The sequence below is a fragment of the Podarcis erhardii genome, assembly GCF_964252035.2.
Source record: "Podarcis erhardii genome assembly, chromosome: 14".
Taxonomy (NCBI): domain Eukaryota; kingdom Metazoa; phylum Chordata; class Lepidosauria; order Squamata; family Lacertidae; genus Podarcis; species Podarcis erhardii.
The window spans coordinates 41,258,456-41,283,674 of record NC_138503.1 but is presented as its reverse complement, the minus strand read 5'-3'; the positions used below and the strand labels follow the sequence as shown (position 1 = coordinate 41,283,674).

The 25,219-nt window shown below is 45.0% G+C and overlaps 3 protein-coding genes across 3 annotated transcripts in view; 2 read left to right on the top strand and 1 right to left on the bottom strand.

Moving 5' to 3' along the window:
• The window catches only part of UMOD (uromodulin), a 293,482-nt gene that overhangs the window by 83,587 nt on the left and 184,676 nt on the right, over positions 1-25,219 (top strand). The window lies entirely within an intron of this gene.
• The window catches only part of LOC309329170 (acyl-coenzyme A synthetase ACSM5, mitochondrial-like), a 267,701-nt gene that overhangs the window by 143,102 nt on the left and 99,380 nt on the right, over positions 1-25,219 (bottom strand). The gene's annotated exons all lie outside the window — the stretch shown is intronic.
• On the top strand, positions 1,160-19,298 carry GPR139 (G protein-coupled receptor 139). The gene is made up of 2 exons (XM_081840220.1): positions 1,160-1,599; positions 16,785-19,298. Exons 1-2 carry the CDS (start codon positions 1,494-1,496, stop codon positions 17,717-17,719), a joined length of 1,041 nt encoding a protein of 346 aa, XP_081696346.1. The 5' UTR covers positions 1,160-1,493; the 3' UTR covers positions 17,720-19,298.

Sequence of the window (25,219 nt, the reverse complement as noted above, 5' to 3'; positions counted from 1 at the left end):
CTCCAGCATATTTCACTGCTGAAATATGAGCAACTCCACTCGGCTGAGATGGAACGAGAAATTTCCTCCCAAGAGTTAGGGAAGATGCCCATAACTCACAGGGAGCACAGTAAGTTAAAAGTTTTCCTTTCCCTTTTGAAAAAATTACCTCTCTGCTTTGATCACGTGTTCAGTTTATTGCCATACATGGACTCCTATCCCCTCAACGTATTTGATAGGACTAGTTCACAGATCAGGGTAGAATGCCAGGTTGCATTCAGATTCAGATTCAGTTCCTTGTGTCCCCATTATGTGCCTTAGATCTTGGGCAGCTGCTGCCAGTCAGTGAAGAGGCAACTGGGTTAGGTGAACAAATATTCTGGTTTGGTATAAGCCTAGAGCCGATTCCTTTGTAAAACAATAGCAAAGACCACAAAGGAGACAGTGTGGAACATGAGAAGCCACCTTACACTTGTCTAGCTCAATACTCAGTACTGTCTACACTGACTGGCAGCTACTCTCCGGGACAGAAGTGCCTCAGCTGGGGATGGAGAGCCACAGCATTAGCTTCCTGGTGGGTGACTTCCGGCCACTTACAAGGAAGATGAGAAGGAGGGGAGGGGCGGCCCAGATGCCAGCCTGCTGTGGGTGCATTGCCAACAGTGTTCGACTGGCACCATGCCCTTCAGCCGCCTCCCTGCTGCCTCACTCCTTTGTGGGGATCCCTTCAACAACAACAAAACATGCAAATTGAAGACCCTTTTTGATTTGCTAGATCTGACTTCTGCTTCCTTCCTTCTAGAAACAGTAGCTGAGGGGGCTATCAAGGAAGGAACGAAGGAAGGTAGATCAGGGGGCAGTTGCTCTTAGTAGTGGAAGGCGGTGACGTCTCCTTCATTGGAGCTTTTTAAGCAGAAGTTGGATGGTCATCTGTCAGTTGTGGTTCCCTGCATTGCAGGGGAGTTGAACTAGGTGGCCTTTTGGGGTGTGAAGTCCAATTCCACGATTCCATGGCGGGGATGAGAAGCACCAACGCTTCCACCCATCCAAAGAGACTGCCTGGAATGGGTGGTCCTTAGGACCCCGAGGACAGACCGGGAAGACTGTGTGTGTGTGTGTGTGTGTGTGTGTGTGTGTGTGTGTTTATCTGTATGTAATTCGAAGGTGGGCAGCGCCAGCCAGCATTGCGCTGCCTGGGGAAACTAATGATAAGCGCCTTAACCCTTTGCGCGACAGGCAGCTGCAGGAAAAAAGAAGATCCCTCCTCCTTCTCCTCCTCCTCCTCTACCCTCCCCTTACACCGGCTAGGAAGACCATGTGCTGCCGTCGCCGCTACTGCTGCTCCCTCCTCCAGCGACTGGCGGAGAGACTGCCCAGCGTCTTCCCCGCGACAGGTGCTGCTGCCGGCTCTCTCCCGCGGCTGATGCTGGGATGCAGAGCGTGGGGTCTGGGAGGCTGATTCTGCCCTCCATCCTTCCTGAGCGCTGCGAGGGGACCCGGGAGGTGCACGTCCAATGGAGCAAGATTACATCCACATGCACAATGGCTCTCTGCACGGCTGTGGCTTAGGATACATACCTGTCGTCTACTACAGCTTGCTTCTTTGCCTGGGGCTACCAGGTAAGGCATCACTTAATGGGGGAGAAGGAAAGAGATAGGGGCGGGAAGCGGGGAGGCTGGTCCAAGCCCCAGGACGCTCCCTGGACCACTCTAGAGAGGGAGCGATTCGATGGCAGCCCATCAAAACTTGGCGCCTTGCTTAAAGTTCCTCCGTGACCAATGGCTTTCCTCTACCCAACCCCACAACAACTATGGTGACTCTTTAAGGGTGTGTGGGGCAGGGGGCCAGGAGGTGGTCTGCAAAAAAAAAAAGGTTTTGGGGGGAGGGGTCACATTCCCTGTGCAGAGGACACAGTGGCTGGTTTCCATGAAGAAGGACTCTGCTGGGGTTCAAGTATAGGTGCCAGGTCTGAGACTTGGGGAGACCCCTCAGTAAATCCCCACTGGGGAGCCAACAACAGACAGACAAGGTAGGATGGAGTGGGAGAGAAAAAGGAGAGTCTGGGGCAGGTGAGGTGTGTTAACTCTGCGAAGTTGGGGTTTAGCAAGTCTTATTGGTAAGTGCTTCATCCTGCCTCCGATCAAAAGCCAATCTGGTCTAGCCTCCTGCTTTGAACCAGATGCCTCTGGGAAGCAGGGCATCAAAGAAGCAGCCCTTTCTTGCTGTTAATCCCGCAGGAACTGGTGTTCAGTGATAGACTTCCCCTGAAGCTGGAGGTTTTGTTTAGCCACCGTCGTGACTTTATAGCCATTGATAGGCTCGTTACCTCCGTGAATTTGTCTAGTCCTTCTTTTGTTAAGAACTCCCCGTCCCCATCCAATGCCTTCCAAACCATGTCCCGACAAGACTAAGGTGGCTTGCAGCACACTTTTATACAGAGTGATTCGCATAAGTCAATGGGGGCAGATCTCGCCCACAATTACAGCCTGTGCGTGCTTACAGGTTTCCTGGCATGCTGTTTTTGCCTCCCAACAAATGAGCTGTCCGTGGTGCTGACACAGCAATGACTGCTTTGAGAGAACACTTTTCTGGCTCACGGTTCAAATGCATCAACTCCGTCTGCCAGAGACAGTTGTTGGGGTTTTTTTTAAAAAAAAATGCTTGGCAGATGCAAGGGAAATATGGGGTAAGGGGGAGAGAACGATAATACTGCTCATAATACCTGTGAAAATTAGAAATGCAGACCTCCAAGACAACCTTCGCAGGTGAGCCTCATTACTTGTGAACCATTAAGATAATTCTTTAGAGAGCGAAGTCTTCTCTGAGCACAACCGCAGGGGCTTTGAAGCCTTAGAATCCCAGGGTTAAGGTCTTGTATGTGTGAAATTGTAGTGAAATGGCTTATTCTACTGCAAACTGCCCTGTGAGCCTCAAATTAAGGGCAGTATATAAATTTAATAAATAAAATAAATAATAAACAGCAAGAAGGAATATATATACAGGGTGCTTTTAAGTTTTGGCAGAACTTCCTCTCTACTGAATAACCACACCCAGCTTCCTCCCTGGCCAATTGCACTTAGAGGTTTTCATTTCTTAAGTAAACCAAGTGGATTAATGCTCTAGAGAGAATTAGCCTTGTTAGGACAGAGGTGTTCAGTGTGAAAATGAGCCACTATGGAGAACTGGCAAAACATTTCAGCCACATCACTCAGCAAGCTCCTTGATAACCTTCCCCCTTTTCATTCTCACAACAACCCTGTGAGGTAGGTTAAAAGTGAAGAGTGGCCGGCCCAAGGTCACTCAGTGTGTTTTGTTGCAGAGGGGAGATTAGAGCCCAAGGCTGCAATCCTATCTACACACTTTCCTGGGAGGTAAGTCCTATTCAACTCAATGGGCTTTACTTCTCAGTCAGATATGGATAGAATTCCACTTGCAAGCCTCTTCAGGGCAAGTCCAGCCCTTTAGCCACTACTCTGTGCTGCCTCTCCACTCATATTGTGGACAAAATAGGATTAGAGCTTCAGAAAAATCACATCATCCATTTGCCACCCCGGTGGATTTTATAACCAGATCATTTTAATAAGATCTGGTGGTCTGCTTTTTTAAAAAACAACAACAAAAAAAACCATGCTGGTAAAAAGTGCAATTCAACAGCCGCAGAAGCTAAAATTCATACAGTTAACCTGCATTAACCAGCTTCAGAGTTATAACTCAACCAGTAAACTTCCAGACATTTCATGGGGGTTGCAAAATGCAGAATGTCTTCCTTCTGAAAGAAAAAAATAGTGATTCCTTAAAATCACTGCATACCTGCCGTGAAAGAGCTTCCCATATGGGGGGTGCCCTTTTCTTTTTCTATGTACATCATACTTTCCCTCCCAACCCTGTCCTCCAGTTCAATTAAGTAACATTAAGAGCACAGTCCTATACATGATAGCTCAGTTGGTTGAGCATGGGACTCGTAATCTAAGGCTTGTGGGTTCGAGCCCCATATTGGGCAAAAGAGTCCTGCATTTCAGGAGGTTGGACCAGATGATCCAACTATTATTCTATGATTCTATGTCCAGTCCAATTGAGTTCAATGAGGCTTGCTCTCAGGTAAGCAGATATAGGATTGCAGCCTAAATGGGTTGTTCTGGATTTTGATTTTGCTTTTTAGTAAGACTTCTTAACCACTCTTTGCCATAAAATCCCAGAGCGGCTTACAACAATGAAGCAATACGCAGTTATAAAAAACAGATAAAACCATTATGATGATGGAGGAGGCAAAAGTTTTCCAAATGGAACAGGGTGGTATGAATTTGACAAGAGAAGCGGGATCCCACAAATCAAAACTCGTCGACTGTCAGAGGCTAAGGTAAGGAGGTGTGTGTTGGGAAAGCTGTGCAATGCTTTCCCAACACATCTCTATAAGGAAGGAGTTCCACAGTATAGGAGCTGCCACAGAAAAATGTCCTCTCCCAGACCACCCTTCCCTACAATACTGAGGGTGGCAGAAATACCAAAAGAGACCCCCTCTTAACACCTGAGAAGATCAGAAGGGATGGAAATGACCTTTCAGATATTTGGGACCCAACCTTTTGAAAGCTTTGTGAGATTCCTGGCGTGTTCCTTTCTTCTGCCTTCCATCAGGGTATGCAGCTCCCAGGGGAGGTAGGGTAGGGAAGAGCTTATTTAAAGGCTAACCTCCCAAACTCACACTTTCTGAAACAGTGAAAGAAGCTAAACGCAGCCATCCTTAGAAACCCGTTCTTCTCTTAATTTTTCCAGCGCGGTTCTCCTGTCAAGTAATGTGTACAAAACATGCATCCACTGAGATAAAGTATCCAACTTTCAACACAGTCATGAAAATAACATGTAAAAATGCGTGTATTAGGCAAAAATCCATACTGAAATGCTGATAAATTTTCACAAGGACTTTCTCTCCCACCCCCAAGGGGATTCAGAGAATGATGTGTAACTCAGCTAATATCTGTGATGTCTAAACCACAGAGCCTAGAGCTTGCTGATCAGAAGGTCGGCGGGGTGAGCTCCTGTTGCTCGGTCCCTGCTACTGCCCACCTAGCAGTTCGAAAGCACGTCAAAGTGCAAGTAGATAAATAGGTACCACTCCGACGGGAAGGTAAACAGTGTTTCCGTGCGCTGCTCTGGTTCACCAGAAGCGGCTTAGTCATGCTGGCCACATGACCTGGAAGCTGTACGCCGGCTCCCTCAGCCAATAAAGTGAGATGAGTGCTACAACCCCAGAGTTGTCCGTGACTGGACCTAATGGTCAGGGGTCCCTTTACCTTTACCTTTAAGTTGTTTTAAACTATTTTTAATGTTGTGTTCCGATGTTGTAACCCACCCTGGGACCTTAGAGTGAAGGGTGGCGAAATGATAATGATGATGATGTTAAGATTGGGGAAATGAGGCACTGAGAGAAACCAGAACAGACAGATTCACCCATTCCCAACTGACAGGCATTTTTTATAGGAATACAGCCGCCTTATATTGAGTCAGAAGACAGTTTCATCTAGCTAACTACATGCTACACTGACTGGCAGGGTTTCAGCAGCAGAGGCTCCCAGCCCCTCCATGGAGGAGCTGGGGATTGAACCTAAGACCTTCTTCATGCCAAGCAGATGCTCCACCACTGAGCTACACCCTTCCCTGGTGACCACAGAATGCTAACTATTTGGGGTGCAGGTAAAAAAAAAAAATGGGCAGGAAAGGGAGTATTGTGGGAGGGAGCATGGCTGCCTGGCTCGAGCAATGGCCAGGAGGACTCCAAGCTGCAACATTTTGTTGCAGGTTCGACTAGTCAGGTTGGGTCAGGACCTGATCTAAGGTGGGTCACAACAGGAGCATGACTACCATGCAGATATATGGTAAGAGATTAAGAAATTGGTCCCTAAAGGTTAAACTGGTCTAGAGATACCCAGTGGAAGGGAGGTGACCTTGAGGGACCTTTGCAAAGGAACCAACAGGAGGGGCATTGTTAACTGAGGGGGGGTTGGGGGGGATTCCCAGCAATGGACCACATCAGCCAGTAGACATACACCAGAGCACAGGCACTCTAACAGCTGCTTCTGCTGCAACTGAAGCAGACTAGACAGCCAACCTTAGCAGCTAGACCAAGTCCTGAAGATTTTGAGGAGGCTTAATTAACAACTCCCTCTCAGAAATGATATACACTCTCTAAAGTGCCTCCCTCCCCCCCCTTCACAGACACACTTACAGGACCATTAAATCCAGAGTTTACAATTAGCTAGCTGCACTGCTGGTGGGTTTTCAAGATCATCAAGGTTACTCTTGTTCTCTGCCTGTTTCGTGGATCTGGAGAGGATTTCATTATGTCAAGCGCAGCCAGACCTTCCAGAGTAGCTAAATGATGTGTTTTTAAAACACCATTCATTATAGAAAGAAAATCTGCTGCATATTGATCTGGCTGGGCAAGCAAGGCTTTGGATGCACCGTGTCGTTTGCATCATCTTTATTTGTCAATGATTAATAGATAAAGATATATAGGAGATGCTCGCCCATGCCTAACAGCATATCATTGAAATGCAAGGATGACGGCTCTGCTTACTGACTTACAAATCCTTCGCTCAATGTGGAAGCGCTGCTGTTGCAAACAATACTTTATTGGCTCTTAAGCTGCAATAGCTCATTTTGGAAGCCGGCATTGCAAATTCTGCATTGCTGAGTAGTTAATCATGCCGTTGTTACTCTGCGTATATACACTGAAATATTAAGTATGCCCCCTCTCCCTCTCTCTCCCTCCTTCCCTGCCTCCCTCTCTCTCTCTCTCTCCACCTCCCTCCTTTCCCATCTGGAATTGTATGCCAAGAATTCAGATGAAATATTCCTAGAGGGGGAGAGGAAAGTAGAATGGATATGTCCACCTAGCAAATTCGCTCTGGCTATAATAGAGCATCTTTTTTCTTCAGTATCTGAGGCTGGGGGCAGGGAAGGAGAACCTCCTACAAAAGGGGAGGGTTAGGTCTGCCTCTTGGGTCTCCTCTCACACAGGAGCCAGGGTAGCTGTTGACAGAATTGATCAAGTCCACCTTAAGAAGCTAAGCACAGGAAGTTAATAGAAAGCAATCAGACACACCATCTGTATCTTCCTGAAAAGAGCTGGGTGACAAGGAACATAGGAAACTGCCTTATATTGAGGCTGGCCATTGTGTCCATCTAACATGGCAGTGGTGGCTGGTGCCCACTGGGGCTGGCAGGGCGAAAGGCAGGGAGCCCAAACAGGAGGGGGAGCCAGAGCCAATGATAGATTGAGCCAGCAAATTCTAGTGTTATCCCCATCCTCCTCTCTGCTGAATTCTGCAGCAGCAAAACTAAGGACTAGGGAGGAGGAAGCTGACAGCAACAACCACCCGCTGGAATGGTTGCAGGTGAGAAGGCAGACAAGTAAGAGCTGGCTGGGGTTTGTGGGGCAGTTCCCTGCTTTCCCCAATGGACCAGTCTGCACTGCAACTCTACAGCAGGGTTTCAGGCAAAATGCATTCCCAGCCCTATCTGTAGATGCCAGGAATTAAATCTGGGACCTTCAGAATACAAGGCAGACGCCCTGGCACTGAGCTACAGGCCTCCCACTCTAGTAAGGCTTGGGGGAAATGGCTGAAGAATTCCCCCTTTGTTTCTTACCACTGCAAATATCGGCTAGGTAGTTCTTCTGAAGGAACAGCAGCTTTATTGTGGCTTAAGACATGGTTGGCGCTGGGGGTTAAACCACAGAGCCTAGGACTTGCCGATCAGAAGGTCGGCGGTTCGAATCCCCACGACGGGGTGAGCTCCCGTTGCTCGGTCCCTGCTCCTGCCAACCTAGCAGTTTGAAAGCATGTCAAAGTGCAAGTAGATAAATAGGTACCGCTCCAGCAGGAAGGTAAACGGCATTTCCGTGCGCTGCTCTGGTTCACCAGAAGCGGCTTAGTCATGCTGGCCACATGACCCGGAAGCTGTACGCCGGCTCCCTCGGCCAATAAAGCGAGATGAGCGCTGCAACCCCAGAGTCGGCTACGACTGGACCTAATGGTCAGGGGTCCCTTTACCTTTACCTTTAAGCTCTCATGGGCTAGAGTCAGAAGGGGTGTGCAAGTACCTCTCTGCGTGATACACATGTACACACAAACACACATGCTCCCTCTCCTTGGACAACATGGGTGGCCTGTATTTCTGCAGAGGCTGAATTCATTCAATTAGGAGCAAGGGCATGGCTAACGAAGTGATCAAAAGAGACCACAAGGATCCCACACACAACAACGCCGGTGCCTTTGCTGCATGCACTTCCACAGCCTCGATTCGGGAATGTCATCTGAGGACAGGGTTTCCATTGCTAGCCTCCACGGCTGTACATGTACAGTATGCTGAGCATGGAAGAAATGTGAGGGTTTCATTTCAGACTTGCGATAAGACAAGGACGGCTTGAGCTGCTGAGTTATTGGCAGGGAGGGTTTGTGCAGATGTGCTGGGGAACAGGGGTGGGCTAAGGCAGGGGTGGGCAGATGGTAGATCTGGTCCGGCTAGTAAATTGCTGGGTGATCTGCATCGGCGAAAGGTTTCTGGCTTCCAGTCACACACAGCAACAGCCAAAGCCTCTCTCCACCACCCTTAAATTGGGAAGCTGGAAATCTTGGACGTAGATTTCAATGTGCATTTGGAGATTGTCTCACTGTATGAAAGGGGCCGTAGCTCAGCGGTAGAACATCTCACATGCATGCCAAAAGCACCAAACTCAATCCCTAGCGTCTCCAAGTAAGACAAATACAGTGGTACCTTGGGTTAAGTACTTAATTCGTTCCGGAGGTCCGTACTTAACCTGAAACTGTTCTTAACCTGAAGCACCACTTTAGCTAATGGGGCCTCCTGCTGCTGCCGCGCCGCCAGAGCACAATTTCTCTTCTCATCCTGAAGCAAAGTTCTTAACCTGAAGCACTATTTCTGGGTTAGCGGAATCTGTAACCTGAAGCGTATGTAACCTCAAGCATATGTAACCTGAAGTGTATGTAACCTGAGGTACCACTGTATAGAGAGATTAGACAAATATATGGAAGACAATGGCTACTAGCCATGATGACTATGTTCATCAGAGGCAGTAATGCTTCTGAATGCCAGTTGCTAGAAACCTCAAGGAAGGAGAGAGTTCTTGTGCTCAGGTCCTGCTTGTGGTTGGCTCCTGTGAGAACAGGATGCTGGACTGAATGGGCCATTAGCCAGATCCACCAGGGCTCTTCTCATGTTTTAAACAAACTACAGCTCCCAGAATTCCTTGGAGGAATCCATGACTGTTTAAAGTGGTGCCATCATCCTTTAAATATATGGTGTAAATGTGGCAGTATATAGGCACTTGGATAATGAGTTCACCACCAGTATATAGGGGATGAAAGAGAGAGGATGCTAATGTTTCTCTCTGTCTGCTTTCTCTGTGTGGCAGCCAGAATGGAGGTCAGTGATGGGGAAAGCTTTGCCTGATGAATTTCTGCCTGTCAGAGAAGAGCAGAAGCCTTGGGTTGCAGGACTGACAGATATTGAAAAGCAATTTATTTTTCCTTCACATCAAGCAGGGCTTGTGAAAATTGTGCCAAAATGATAATGCTCTGAGGCTCAGAAAGAAGGACAAATGACGGCTTATGTGGTTAAAGTGAGATAGTGTCTATTTTTGTTGCAAGGGTAAAAGATCCATAAAAATGGCTCGGAGGGAGGTTAAAAAAGTAGCAGGTGGCAGGAAGGAGTATGCATTAAAGACACTTAGCCCTGGTCAATACCATGAGTCTGGCAAGAGTGTCTGCTAAGCTGCCACTGTTTAAAATACAATTTCCAGGGGGTGGAAGAGCTGTGGCGGCAGATGCTGTTTAATTTCAGGCAGCAGGGAAACAGCAGCACATTGGGCACAACTTGGAAGTAGCCTGTGGTCTCGAGCTTTGAGTTTCTGCAAGGAGGTGTCCGCTGATTGTTTTGCTAAGCCAAGGTCAGAGCAGTGATCACCAGCTGCTGAAATGAGCGCGGCACATGATATTGGAAGTACAGCCATTTTGCACAGTAATAACAACCTTGAGGAAGTCTTATGTCCAACAGGCATGCCTGGATTCCTCGCACTGCATGGTAGCAGCACATGGATGGACAGAATGTGCTCATGGGAAGTAATCCCCATGAGGATCGTTCAAATGAGATGGGTTTGTTGAACCTGGAGAAGAGAAGGCTTAAGGGGAGACACACCAGATGCCTTCAAATATCTGAAAGGCTGTCACATGGAGGAAGCAGACTTCTTCTCCATGCACCTCTGTGTTGCTCAGAGTGCAGGATTAGAGCCAACAGGTGGGGGCTGCAAGGAGAAGATTTTGGCTAAACGTTAGTAGGAGGTTCCTAACTGTAAGAACTGTTCAACGGTGGTATGGACTGCCTAAGGAGGTGGTGGGCTCTTCTTTGCTGGAGGTATTTAAGCAGAGATGGGGCAGCTTCTGGGATGCTGTTGTTCCAACATCCCTGCATTGAGCAGGTAGTTGATATCGATCCTTTGGCCTGCCAGACATCCTTTGTCTACAGTTTACATAATGTGGCCACTGGCCATGTTGGTTGCTGGAGGTCCACATCCCTGGATGAGGTAAGAACATTAGAAGAGCCTAATGGATCAGGCCAAAGGTCCATAGAGTCCAGCATTGTGTTCTCATAGTGTCTATTGAAAGCTCATGAGTAGGATCTGAGTGCAGTAGCACATATGGAGGGCTTGCTGTCTCGGCAAATTTCAATGGTCTTCACTGGGTTGTTTTAGAATTTTCCTACTTTAAGCATTTCCCTCCTTGAAATAAAATTGCATGTCTGCCAAAACTGAGGTTCCCCCAAATCAGTTCATCCCTGCCTCTTGTGCTTTAGTGACCTTTAGCTTCCATGCCTGGGCATTGGAAACAGAAGGAATGGTTAGCAGCATAGCTGAATTTTTTTTTTGCCCTATTGCAGGTCTATCTGATTAACAGAACCTACATAGATTGCACACAAACACCCCCTCCCCCAATGTTCTAAAAGGCATTGTTTGGTGCAAGGTTTTGCTGCAAACAGTGATGGATTGTGATCCAACTTGGGAAAGGAAAGATGACCTCGGGACTTGGATCAGGGATGGAGGACAGGTTGGATGAGTCAGTTGTTTGGCAGCCAACTTTTTCCTTCCCTTGCCTCGGGCACTGTTATATATCCGCATGGCAAGCTCATCAATTAACAACAAAAGCCCTCCCCTCTTTTGTATGAGATGCTCAAGCTGCAACAGAGAATGAAGCTAGGACTCCGCTAGATCAGTGCTTCTCAAACTATCTGAGGGCAAAAAAAATATTACCAGTGTGCCAGGGACTGGTGCTACATTTGGTCCCTGAATTGTCCCACCCCAACTGGGCTGTGGTGGAGTCGCTGCAGACTAGCACCCAATGGCCTTTGGACCAGCACTGGTCTGCAGGCCAGGACTTTGAGTATCACAGTTCTAGATGGCCTGCTTATTGAGCATTTATCCTGATTTGCTTGCACAAAGCTTCCAGGGAGGTGAGGGCAGAGGAGAAATTCTGTTCAGTTCACCTTTAAAGGTGAACCTTCCTAACTTGTCCTGGCAATATGTAAACTCAAAACACCCCAGTCCTCCAGAATTCACACTTCTTGGGATTTTGCAATGCAAATCTCTCACTGAGCTGTCAAAAAATTGCATGTGCTTGGGTTAAGTATGCATATATATGCTTATATGCACTTTAAAAATGCAATATATTAGGGGAGATTGCTTTGCAAAAGTATGTATCAATTAGGCAAAATGACATACAAAAACTGTGTATATGAGGAGAAATATTTGCTTTAAATGCTGATGAATTTTCATGGGGGCTTGCTTTTTTAAAGAAAAAAATGCAAACTGATGTGGAAAAGCTGGATTTAATATTGGAAAAATGTTGTAGTAGTAATTTTAATTGTTTAGCTATAAGGCATAACAACAATAACAACCGTACAGAATTGAACCACAAATCTGGCTCTTAATTTCCTGACTGCCAACAAAAACAGAGAAACACACAAAGTAACATGGTTTTACAGCAAACAAAAAAACAAAAAAAAACCCACATGAACTCACTTGGTGTAACACAATTCTTATTGTGGCTACACTCAGACAGATTTTTTTTCTTCATGGCGAGCTTTAGAAAAAGAACACCGGGTAATATACTCCTCTATTGCTGTTTTGCAGAACGCAGAGTAATTTCTTATAGCAGCCATCAAGAAAGGCAGAGGGCATAACACTAGGGCTTTGTTCTGTGAAAGCAATTCTACATGAAGCCCTAGCAATTAACTTCAAATAGTTAGCTGCCCTGATGGTCTGTCTAAATACATGGATTCATTGGGAAAATGAGAAACCGAGAGAAACCAAAACTGACACATTGCTGCATCTAACCACTGTTGAACAGCTCTTACCACCAGAAAGCTCTTCCTAACATTTAGTCGGAATCTCCTTTCTTGTCCTTCGGAGCCATTGTTTCAGGTCCTACCCTCCAGAGCAGCAGAAAACAAACTTGCTCTATCTTCCATGTGACAACCTTTTAGATATTTGAAGATAGCTATCATATCTCCTCCCAGTTCTCCTCTTTTCCAGGCTAAATATACCCAGCTCCTTCAACCATTCCTCATAAGGCTTGGTTTCCAGACCCTTGATCATCTCGTTCGCCCTCCTCTGCAGACGTTCCTGCTTGTCAACATCCTCCTTAAACTGTGATGGCCTCTGTAGACTATATCCTTTATTGAAAATACATTCTGATTTGTTTGTGGGGCATATATGCATCTTTCACCCCACACTTCTCAATGCATTTCCCTATCTGCAAAAAGCTCCATTGGCTTGCTTCTCAAAGGGGATTTGTTGTGCTAGGGTGACAAGACTGGTTTGACCCACTTTAATTGCACAGACCTAACTTTCCAGCATGCACTTGAATTCCTCTTGCAAAATACCAACGGTCTCCAGGCACTCTTCTTCTTCACTCAGACAATAGGAAACAGGCAGCTCTCGTGCATCTCAGACTTGCCACTTACTATCTGCACATGATTGGTGGGAGAAAGGTGCATCATTTCCATTTGCAGAACAAAAATGCAACTAAGGAGTGCTCTCTGTTCCTTTTGATGAGTGGAGGAAACTGCCGGCTATCTGCCAACAGTCTGCCTGCGTTCATCCTTAGAGGGCATGCATCACACACTCGATTGCAGAGTGAGGAGAACAAGACCAGGCAATAGCTCATACCTGAAATTCATGGTATTTCAAGAGAGTCACACTGACATTTGCCTCTGGCAGGCAGCAGCCATTCTGAAAACATGGGCTTACTTTGCTTGGTGAGGATTGATGCCTCAGAAGGGATTGCAAAAGATCACAGACTTCTTGGGACAACAGGATAAACAGCCATCTTTGCCTAGGGATCTCACTAAATTCATGTTGTTGTTTAGTCGTTTAGTCGTGTCCGACTCTTCGTGACCCCATGGACCAGAGCACGCCAGGCACTCCTGTCTTCCACTGCCTCCCACAGTTTGGTCAAACTCATGCTGGTAGCTTCGAGAACACTGTCCAACCATCTCGTCTTCTGTCGTCCCCTTCTCCTTGTGCCCTCCATCTTTCCCAACATCAGGGTCTTTTCCAGGGAGTCTTCTCTTCTCATGAGGTGGCCAAAGTATTGGAGCCTCAGCTTCAGGATCTGTCCTTCCAGTGAGCACTCAGGGCTGATTTCCTGAAGAATGGAGAGGTTTGATCTTCTTGCAGTCCATGGGACTCTCAAGAGTCTCCTCCAGCACCATAATTCAAAAGCATCAATTCTTCGGCAATCAGCCTTCTTGATGGTCCAGCTCTCACTTCCATACATCACTACTGTGAAAACCATAGCTTTCACTATACGGACCTTTGTTGGCAAGGTGATGTCAGAGACAGAAATATAAGAGGCTGCCTTGTTCCAGGTTAGACAATTAGGGTTCACACAACTTCCTTTGATGGAACGTAAGAGGCATCTTTGCCCCAGGTTAGACTACTTGCCCACCTATCCCGAAATTGTCTCCTGCAGGTCAGGGTCAGGGCCCAAGTTAGTGGAGTTTGCAGCAAGTGTCAGGCAAGAGGCAAGGTCAGAGCAGTCCATGGTCAGGTTTGGCTGAGACAGGAGATCCAGAAGTATGCCGAGCACAGAGTTGGTATATTAACTTTGTGGTTCTATATACTGATTTACTTGCTTGCTTTTTGTTGGCTTCTTCAATAGTTAAAGAAACCCGTGGCAAACTACAAAGCCAGCTATATCAGAATCACCAATAAGACACATCTAAAAATGAATATATTGTGACTGTATTTTTTTATTTTAAAAAATGTTTTCTTTTATAGTGTCTGTGGACCTGGATTGAGCTAAAATGGATCTCCAGGCCTAATGCAGAAGAGTTAGTGCAAGAAGCTTATACCCTGAATTCTAGCGAGCCTTATCTCTCCCTTATCTTAATGACAAGTCTCTGGGCTTATTTGTTTTATCTATTTGTTTTATAGATGTTTATCTAGCTTTTCAGAAGACTTTTCTCACCAAGTGGCAAATGTAACACACTTTAATGAAACAAAAAAAGCACAGTTTAAAACTTAACGCCAACTTTAACAATAACCAACACACACACAAAAACCACCACAATTCACCAAGCACAGTCATGGAAAAAAAAAAAACAATTTCAGCAGTGTGGAGGCAGTGTGGTGTAGTGGTTAGAGTGGCAGACCAGGGTTCAAATCCCAACTTGGCCATGATGTTCACTGGTGACCTTGATCCAGTCATTGCCTCTCAGCCTAACCTACCTCACTGGGTTGTTGTGGGGGGTTAAATGAGGAGGGGGAGAAGCAGGTGTACCACCTTGGGTTTGCAGAAAAAGGTGAGCTATTAATTCAACAAATAAATTCATTCCAGTTAAAATCAGTCTACAAAACATCAGTCCAGGGATGAGGCCTGCCTGAGCCCCCTTGGAAGTTGGGTTGGGATGGGGGAGAAATTTGGTTCAGTTTGCACCCAAAGGTCCATACAATCTCATCTCCCCATCTCTGTTAAGAAACAGGCAGCTACAATTCTGCCCGGTGGTAGCTATTAGACCAAGCAGATCTAATAGCAAAAATGTGTTAGCTTGAGTGTTGAGAGACGGATTATGAGCAGCAATCGAAAGGATTTCCTTTAGCAAAGCGATGGTGCTCAGCTACCAATACATGCAGCTTTTTATTGGCAAATTACAGTGGAACCTCAGGTTGCGAACGTGATCCATGCAGGAGGCACGTTCGCAACCCACAGTGCCGCATCTGTGCACACACGGATCGCTATTCGGCACTTCTGCACATGCACAAAGCACAATTTAGTGTTTCTGTGCATGCGTGAGCACCAAAACCCAGAAGTAACCTGTTCTGGTATTTCTGGGTTCGGCGTGGTGCGCAACCCGAAAACACATAACCTGAAGTGTCTGTAACCCGAGTTACCACTGTATCTCACAATCCATTTAAGCACCAAAAACCCATTTTCAAAGCTGAGTAGGAGCTGCTTCTGATGTAACAGTGAGCAAGAAGCTTAACGATGGAATCATAGAAGTGGAGAGTTGTAAGATACACCAAGGGTCATATAGTCCAACCCCTTACAGTGCAGGAATCACAGCTAAAGCATCGTGGACAGAGGGCCACCCAACCTCTGTTCAAAAACCTCCAATGAAGGAGAGTCCACCACCTTCTGAGGGAGTCTGTTCCACCGCTGAACAGCTCTTGCCATCAGAAAGTTCTTACTAATGTTTAATTGGAATCTCCTTTCTTGTAAATTGACTCTATTGGTTCAGCTCCTACCCTCTGGAGCAGCAGAAAGCAAGCTCCATCTTGGGAACATCTCAAGAGGCATCCAAATGCATAGAGACATGCAGACTGATGGAGAAACAACTATCCAAAATATATTATGGACTATATTTCTGGGAAATGAAGCTTAAAGCGGCATTTCGAAATCTAAGAGGAAGAGCGGTAAATGTCAGGCCATAAGTGGCAAATAATATGCATTCAAGCTTTCACTAGAAGGTGCATATAAGCACATCATTTCTGTTGCTTCCATCATTTCCCTTGCTTCTTATTCAGAGGAATCCTCCTAATTATTCTTGATTGCCTTTTCAAGGCCAATCAGCACGATCTGGAGTTTAACATTAAATGTGGCGCATTTAGCTCCGCAGAAGTACTAATTGCTGTACACATATAAAAATGTCAATACTTGGCAGCGTGTGCTGTTGGTAAACCAAACCTCTGTGCTTTTGTTCATGCACTAATTAAATGGGCTTCGGCAAGTGTGGGTGGGTAGAGCTTTGCATGAGGCTGAGCCAGCACGTTTTGCGGGGAGGATGGAATTAAATCAGGGCTCAATTAAAGAGCGTGTTCTGAAGGACCATGTCCTGGATCCATGAAACACATCTCCTCATCTTCCAACACTGAGATTAGGAAACCTGTGGCCCTCCCATTGTTGTTGGACTACAACTCCCATCAGCCCCTGCCAGCATGATCAAAGATGATGGAGATTGCAGTTCAGCAACATCTGGAGGGCACCCGTTTCCTCTTCTCTGATTTTGATTCGTAGACAAGTGCGTCCATGTTTTATTCCAAATCTCTTTACATCAGACCCCATCCCTGAAATTAGGGATGCCAACCTCTGCTTGGAAAAGGACTCATGGGCAGGCAGGTGGGGGCTGAGGGCAGACTGGGGGGGGCAGGCAGAACCTCATCTGTTCCATTGGACCAGCCTCCATTTCTCCTGTAAAGCTAACAAAACTCTCCTATCTCTCTCCCTCCCTTCAGCTAACATTTTGACCGTCATCATTTTGTCCCAGCTGGTGGCACGCAGGCAGAAGTCCTCCTACAATTACCTTTTGGCTCTGGCAGCCGCTGACCTGCTGGTGCTCTTCTTCATTGTCTTTGTTGACTTTTTATTGGAAGACTTCATCTTGAAAAAGCAAATGCCAGAGGTCCTGGACAAAATCATTGAGGTCTTGGAATTTTCGTCCATCCACACGTCCATTTGGATTACTGTGCCGCTGACCATTGACCGCTACATTGCTGTCTGCCACCCTCTCAAGTATCACACGGTTTCTTACCCAGCCCGCACTCGGAAAGTCATTGTCAGCGTTTATATCATTTGCTTTCTGACCAGCATCCCTTACTACTGGTGGCCCAATATTTGGAAAGAAGACTACACAAGCACACTGGTCCATCACATCCTCATCTGGATCCATTGCTTCACGGTCTACTTGGTGCCCTGCTCCATCTTCTTCATCTTAAATTCCATCATCGTGTGCAAGCTTCGCCAGAAGTGCAATTTCCGCCTGAGAGGCTATTCCACTGGGAAAACCACCGCCATCTTGTTTACCATCACCTCCATATTCGCCATCCTTTGGGCGCCCAGGATTATCATGATCCTCTATCACCTTTACGTCTCGCCAATACACAACAGCTGGTCAGTCCACATTGTCTCAGATGTTGCCAACATGCTGGCGCTCCTGAACACGGCCATCAATTTTTTCCTGTACTGTTTCATCAGCAAGCGCTTCCGCACAATGGCAGCCACAACCCTCAAGGCTTTCTTTAAGTGCCAGAAGCAACCTGTCCAATTCTACACAAACCATAACTTTTCCATAACTAGCAGTCCCTGGATATCTCCAGCCAACTCCCACTGTATCAAAATGCTGGTTTACCAATACGATAAGAATGGAAAGCCTATAAAGATATCGCCATGATCGTCACCCAAAAGGTTTCCCAGTGGAGGAAAGTTCTTTTCAAGTGGTTACGTCAATGGGCTGCAACTGCCGGAGGAGCAATGGTCACTGCTAAGAGTGGCTGTTGGATTTAATTTCTCTCCCAGAGTCAGGAGAGTTGGCTAGAACTGTTAACAGGAGCCTTTGATATCGGGGAGACAGAAAGAGGCAGCGAAGCGGGCTACATCTCTTACAGGGCCTTGAAAAAAGAGGCTTTCAGAAGTGGCAATTAGATGTCTGAGCACTGATGCCATGGAACATTGTTGGTGATAATAAGCCACTGTGAAGTGTACCTGAATGAACTTATGTTCTAACCAAGCATACACCTGTACTGAACATTTTCTCTCTATATATATACATATATAAATATATATTTGATGGGGTTATTTACATTATCTGCCCTCGCTTGGTTGTTGTTTTTTGTTTACAAATTGTCATAGAGTCCTACCACATGGATTATTCCAATGTTGAAGACAAGAAGCGATCCAACTGCAAAGTATTGATTTGTATGGTGGCTCAGTGTGTCTTTTTAGGTTCTCTGGAGGAATGACACAGAACTGGAAGAAGCCATCCTGTGGCCCACAAGGCAACATGAGAGCTGTAACTTATCCTTTTCAGTACAAGTGCTGTGTTTCATGGAATAGTTGAGCACATTGGGCCAAGAGCAAGGAAGGGATTTCTTGAGCAGAGAACAAAAATAACATATTTGAGCATCTTTTTTTTTAAAGAACCTTTTTTGAAAATTCCATATTGAAGCTCACTAGGTGCTTTGATCCCTGGGCGATGCTGAATTATTTTGTGATCTATATGGAGACAATAAATCTCACAGAAGCCCGAGAAGACAGCAAGACTTTCTTGAGTGGGCTCTTAATGGTTATTTGTACACATTTGAAAAAAAAACAAAACAACACCATGAATGTATGGAGAATGGGGTGCTTTTTGTTTTTTTGTGAGCTCCAGAATTAAATCATTCATCTTTCAGAGTTACCTCTCCCTCCCGCTAAAAGGGGTTCGGAAGTAACATCCAAGAGACCTCATAGCGTAACAATGACCAAGAAAGAATCACATTCTTTCGGCAGTATGGTTAGAACATTTTTAAATAAGCAAGTCCTTCAGAAGCCCAGCTTCAAAAGCATATGGCAAATGACACCAGAGTTTCTGAGATGTTTGGGAAACGGTTGAGGGGAAAGTGTACTTCGCTGCTTGCTGCTGAATAACTGCGTTGGTCAGTTAACTCTGGCCATATAGTACGGGGAATGTAACTCCTGGTGTGCTAAGCACCATCGTAGGTGTGGGATTTCAGCAGACCTCCATACACTGGACTGCATTGTTTCCTCACATGTCTCAATCACCTTGTTCATTGCTAGCCCAGTTCTTCCATCTGTTGCTTTCAGGAACAGGAATATGAACCCCATGACAAAGAGTTGTGGAAATGCATTGCTGGGGGCTGTGTGATATGCAGAGTCCACATTGCCAATCGGCAGCTATAAAGAAAGGATGTATTTGCAACCTTTTTGCAAAGGTGTATTATTATTATTATTATTATTATTATTATTATTATTATTAATTAACTGAATTTAGGGAAGCATTTAATATATGATGTATTATTGTATTTTAATGTTTTGTTGGAAGCCGCCCAGAGTGGCTGGGGAAGCCCAGCCAGATGGGCGGGGTATAAATAATAAATTATTATTATTATAATTATTATTCAATACCGCCCTTCATCTGAAGATCTCAGGGCGGTTTTCAATCTAAAAATAAAACAATGCATTCACATAATAACAAACATAAACAATAACAAACAAACACAAACACACAGTTTAAAAGGCCATTGATTGTTTAATTAGCCAAAGGCCCGGTCAAAGAGGAATGTTATTGCCTGGCGCCTAAAGATATGTAATGAAGGCGCCAGGCAAACCTCTCTGGGGAGAGCATTGCACAAGCGGGGTGTATAGATTTGTAGCATGAAAACAAATGCAGGTAAACTGTAGCTTGTAATTACATGAAGGGCCCATTTCCAGGAGAGAACCATGAAAATTTGCACATGCGGTCAAAGTGTAGAATCGGGGCAGTTGCCTGATATCTTCATAGGAGACCAAAGGAGGGTGACTCACCCGTGTTGTATGTGGATACTGAGATTCTATATCCCTAAGGGCCTTGACCCTATATGGAAGTCACAGCTATGATCAGGTCTAGCCCATGATTTGGGGACCCCCTGGGCAAGTTGGGCCATCCTATTTTAATGCTACTATGGCTTCTTAGCCACAGGGTTGTCACTTGACTCGCCACCATTCCCCATGGCAAGGGGTTGCCCTTCAGATGTTGTTGAACCAAAACTCCCACCAGCTGCAGCCAGCATGGCAATGATAAGGAACGATGGAAGTGGTAGTACAGCAATATTTGGTGGGCACCACGTTGACGATCCCCATTCTAGGGCACCTGTAAGCCAGGTTTTAGCCTCGATTCAGTGCTGACAACCAAACTTACCCTCCTTAACTGTCAAAGATCTTTTGTGTAGATGTGAGTTTGCACCACAACTTGCAGGTTGTGTGTAGGAGAAGGAGGAGATTGCTGTCACTGGGGGTTCCCCTTCCCCCTATTTGGATACTGTGCAATTCATATATTAAAACATTGGTTGCAATAAAACTCAGAAAGTAATGTTAATTGTCAAAATAATGACCAGTGAAAAGAGCGCACAAGCATATCAGCTTGAATTTTATACGAAGTATTGGTTTTCTCCTCCTACCACTTCCTATCCTTAACTTCCCAGTTCTCTACATTTTTCACTTTGTAAATGGAAATGAACTAAAGTTTACCTTCGAACAGTTCTTAAAGTTGGGGGGGGGTGTAACACCTCTGTTTTATCATTCATTTGGACTTTGCTTAATGGCAGGTGGATGAAGGAGTTAACATGATTGTATACATCAAAGTGCAATATATCCTTTTTTAAAAAAAATGCATCTGATAACTGGGGAGTGGGAGGTTTAAACTATTTAAACTATTTATAGTCTGCATTTAACTCTGCTACGTTAGCAAAAAAAAAGCAACTGAATGTTTAGATTTCTTTTCCTATTATTAAAAAAAACACTTTTTAAGCCTTCTAGGTGGAAATCAATTGCCATATACTTTTACTATTTTTAAAAGATGAGAATAAAGGTCTGCCCTTGGTGCTTCCATTGCATGCCCTACCAGCCCTCTCAGCTTTCGCAATGTCTCCCCTTTTTAGGAGGCTTGGATTTGTCCAAACAAGGGGCAGAAGAGGAGGAGCTTGTGGAAGCCATTAAGTCTCCTTTAGCATCACCACCCATAACTGAGCACTGAGCTACCACAGTGTTTGTCAGTTTTAATGGCCTGTATCTCTCTTGCAGGGCCTTTCCGGGGCCTGCTATGACAGTTCAGTGGAAGAGACCCTCCTTTGTACACAGAAGGTCCTAGGTTCAATCTCTGGTGTCTCCAGGAAGAACATAAGAAGATACCTGACGGATCAGGCCAATGGCCCATCTAGTCCAGCATCCTGTTCTCACAGTGGCCACCCAGATGAATGTGGAAAGCCTGAAAGTAGGGAAGAAGCACAACAGCCCACCTGCAGCTCACAGCAGCTGTCAGTGTAGTTAGAACATAGCAACTAATAGCTTTATCCTCCATTCAGCTTCATTGGACAGCCCCAAGTCATAGTCTTAAATTTTTTTAAAAAAGATCCTTATTTGCTTGTTTAAGGACAAACAACCCTAAAAAGGGGGAGCAGGAGGACCCTTTAAAAAGGAAGTTAATGGCAGGCTTAACAAAGATGGCAGGAGAGGGGGGGAAGAAAATTAATGGTGAGTTTAACAAAGATGGCGGAAGAGAAAAAGAAAAAGAAAACCAGGAATGGAGGGAGGGAGGAGAACCCACCAAAAAGCCACTGTCACATAATAAATGGTGGGTATTTATCCTTCCAGGCACAATGTATAAATCTCTTTAAAAACAGAAGGTTAGCAAGAGGGGCTTTGAAGTTGCCCATCATCAACGGTCAGCACCTGAGCCACAGACTGAGCAAGAGCACAGGACACCTGGTCACAGTCTTCCCCACTATAGTGATCTGCATTTCAGTTTCAAATTTAGCCATAATTTCTAAATTTGCATACAAATTAGAACATGAACACTTTGTGCAAATCTGCCTCCTTTTTCTCTACTTTTGTAGAGGAGTTTTATCAGGCCAGGAACCAGGCGATGAGGAAAGTTCTCCCCGAGACCATCAAGAGCCACTGGCAGTCAGAGGTAATCCATACTGTGCTCAATGTACAGCAGTGGATGACAGAGTGAAGCAGTGGTTCTCACCCAACCTCTGACTAGCCACACTGCTGCTGCGTGCCAGAACAGAGGGAGAGAGGGGCAAGGTGGCAGCAAGGTCAGTGCAGGGCACATGCACCAGCAGAGGTGCTGAATTGGCTGCGCAGATGCATTTGCACTGCGCCACCCCACCCCCTCACAGCAGGGATGCAGGGGACCTAAAGTCAAGTGAGTGCCATCATCCCAATCCACCATCCGCTATTATCCATCGATAAATAGTCTGAGCCTGACTTAAGGCAACTTCTTATGTTCCTTCTCACAATCTTCTAGCACAGATGTGAGGAATTCCCAGCCCTCCAGATGTTGCTGAACTACAACTCCCATCACCCCTGACCATTGGCCATGCTTGCTGATGCTAACAGTTGAAGTTCAGCAACATCTGGAGGGCTGGGCTGCCACTGGACTACACCTGGGTGAAGAAGAAGCTCTGTCTCATTACTTCTGGTGGTGTTTTTATTGAGGGACACATTGGCACAAGTGGCAGGCTCATTGCTTACTTGTGTATGGGAGAAGGGTCATATTTTGCATCCTGGTCCAACCAAGCTACGCACAAAATCTTGTTGGGAAGGACCAGAGAGCACTTCCAGCCTCCTCAAGCAATTGCTTGAGCCTCTTTCACCTTGGCTCACCTTTGAGGACCTTATTCTATTTCCCTGTTTTATTGATACGGAATGCAATGACTGTTGATAACTCAGAAGTGTCTTGCTGGATTATTTGTAGCCTCCAACATCCACACAGTGAGTATTTAACCAAGGCCAAAAGAAAATATAATCAAGACCCTGGTGGTCCATGCTGGACTATCTGGACTACAACAACATCATTATGATGGGAGATATGAATGGGGTCGTATCGACAAACATGGATAAGTCACAAAATCAAAACGTTACAAAAGACGGCAGACTACCAAAGACCTTTTTTGAAATGGCTGACAATATGGACTGGATTGATATTTGGAGAACTAAGAACCCCCTGGGAAGAGAGGGAACATTCTTCTCTGAAGCCCAACTGACTTGGACAAGAATCGACCAAATATGGATATCTAGAGGTCTGGCACCCAAGGTCAGAAAAGTGGAAATCTGCCCAAAGACCTGCTCCGACCATAATGCGCTGAAGATGGATATGACACTATTGCCAACCGGCTCCTTTAGATGGAAGATGAATGATAGCTTGTTTAGAGATCAGGAGATTGTCAAGAAGGCCCAAAAAACTTTGAAGGATTATTTTGAAATAAATATGAACACTACGGTGGAAAAAAGAACTATCTGGGACGCAAGCAAAGCTGTGATGAGGGGGTTCTTGATACAACAGAACACTGTAAAGAAAAGAACACAAAATGAAAGGAAAGATAAGATTTTGCAGAAAATTAAAGAATTGGAGAAGAAATTAAGATCAAACCCGAAGTCACAGCCGATTCTGAGAGAAATTAAACTATATCAAGCCCAATATTCTAAATTGATAAACCAAGAAATAGAATGGAAGATTAAATTAATGAAACAAAAAACTTTTGAATCGGCAAATAAATGTGGAAAACTGCTAGCTTGGCAGTTGAAGAAGAGACAGAAATTAAATACAGTTACAAACCTAGAAATTGAAGGAAGAAATATCCAGAACCCCATGGAAATTAGAAAGTGCTTCCAGAGATACTTTAAAAAATTATACACTCAAGGGCCGCAAGATGAGGTTGAGATTAAACAATTTCTGGAAAGAAATGGATTAACAAAGTTGTCACAAAAAAACAGATTAATCCTGAACAACAAAATAACACAACAAGAGATTGAACAAGCTATTCAGAACATGCAACTGGGCAAATCTCCAGGGCCAGACGGTTTGACCTCCAAGTATTACAAGACATTAAAAGACTATCTGACCCAACCAATGATGGAGGTCTGTAATGAAATTATGGAAGGGAAGAAGGCGCCGGAATCGTGGAAGGAAGCCTTTATCACATTGATACCAAAATCTGAAGCTGAAAAGACACAACTCAAAAACTATCGTCCCATCTCCCTTTTGAATGTGGATTACAAAATATTTGCAGACATTTTGGCAAGTAGATTCAAAAGAGTGCTTAATGAAGTAATTCATAAAGACCAGGCAGGCTTTCTCCCAGGTAGACATATGTTTGCAAATACTAGGAACATTATTGACGTTTTGGAACTTTTGCAAACAGACATAAATACAAAAGCAGTGTTAATTTTCATAGATGCGGAGAAGGCCTTTGACAATATTTCTTGGAAATTTATGAAGGGAAATTTGAATGAAATGGGAGTGGGACGGGGGTTTGAGAATGGGATTGACGCAATATATTCAGAACAAAAGGCCAAACTGATAGTTAACAATGTGGTTACAGAAGAGTTCAAAATTGAAAAAGGAACACGACAAGGCTGCCCGATTTCCCCTTTGTTATTTATTTCGGTTCTGGAGGTGCTCTTGAACTTGATCAGAGGGGACCGGTTGGTGGAAGGGATTCAGGTCGGAGCGAAACAATATAAATTGAAACCGTTTGCAGATGACCTAGTTTTGACCCTGCAGGAGCCAGAGTCTAGTACGAAAAGAGTATTACAATTGATACAGGATTTTGGTCGGGTGGCGGGATTTAAATTAAACAAACAGAAAACTAAAGTGTTGGGGAAAAATTTGACAGATATAGAGTCGGAACGGTTTCAGAGAGAAACAGAACTAACTATGGTTAAAAAAGTAAAATACCTAGGGGTAAACATAACAGTAAAAAACCTGAGCCTATTTAAGGATAATTATGAAAAATGTTGGTCTGAAATTAAGAGAGACTTGGATAGTTGGACAAAATTGAAGCTTTCTTTGTTAGGCCGAATTGCTGCTATTAAGATGAATGTATTGCCAAAAATGTTGTTTTTGTTTCAAACATTACAGATTGTGGACAAAACGGAGTGCTTCCGGAAGTGGCAGAAAGATATATCTAAATTTGTCTGGCAGGGCAAAAAGCCCAGAATTAAGTTTAAGATATTAACAGATGCGAAAGAAAGAGGTGGCTTTGCCCTGCCAGACTTAAAGTTGTACTATGAAGCCGCAGCTTTCTGCTGGCTAAAAGATTGGCTACTTCTCGAAGACACTGACGTGCTGGATTTGGAAGGTTTTAACAATGCTTTTGGTTGGCATGCATACTTATGGTATGACAAA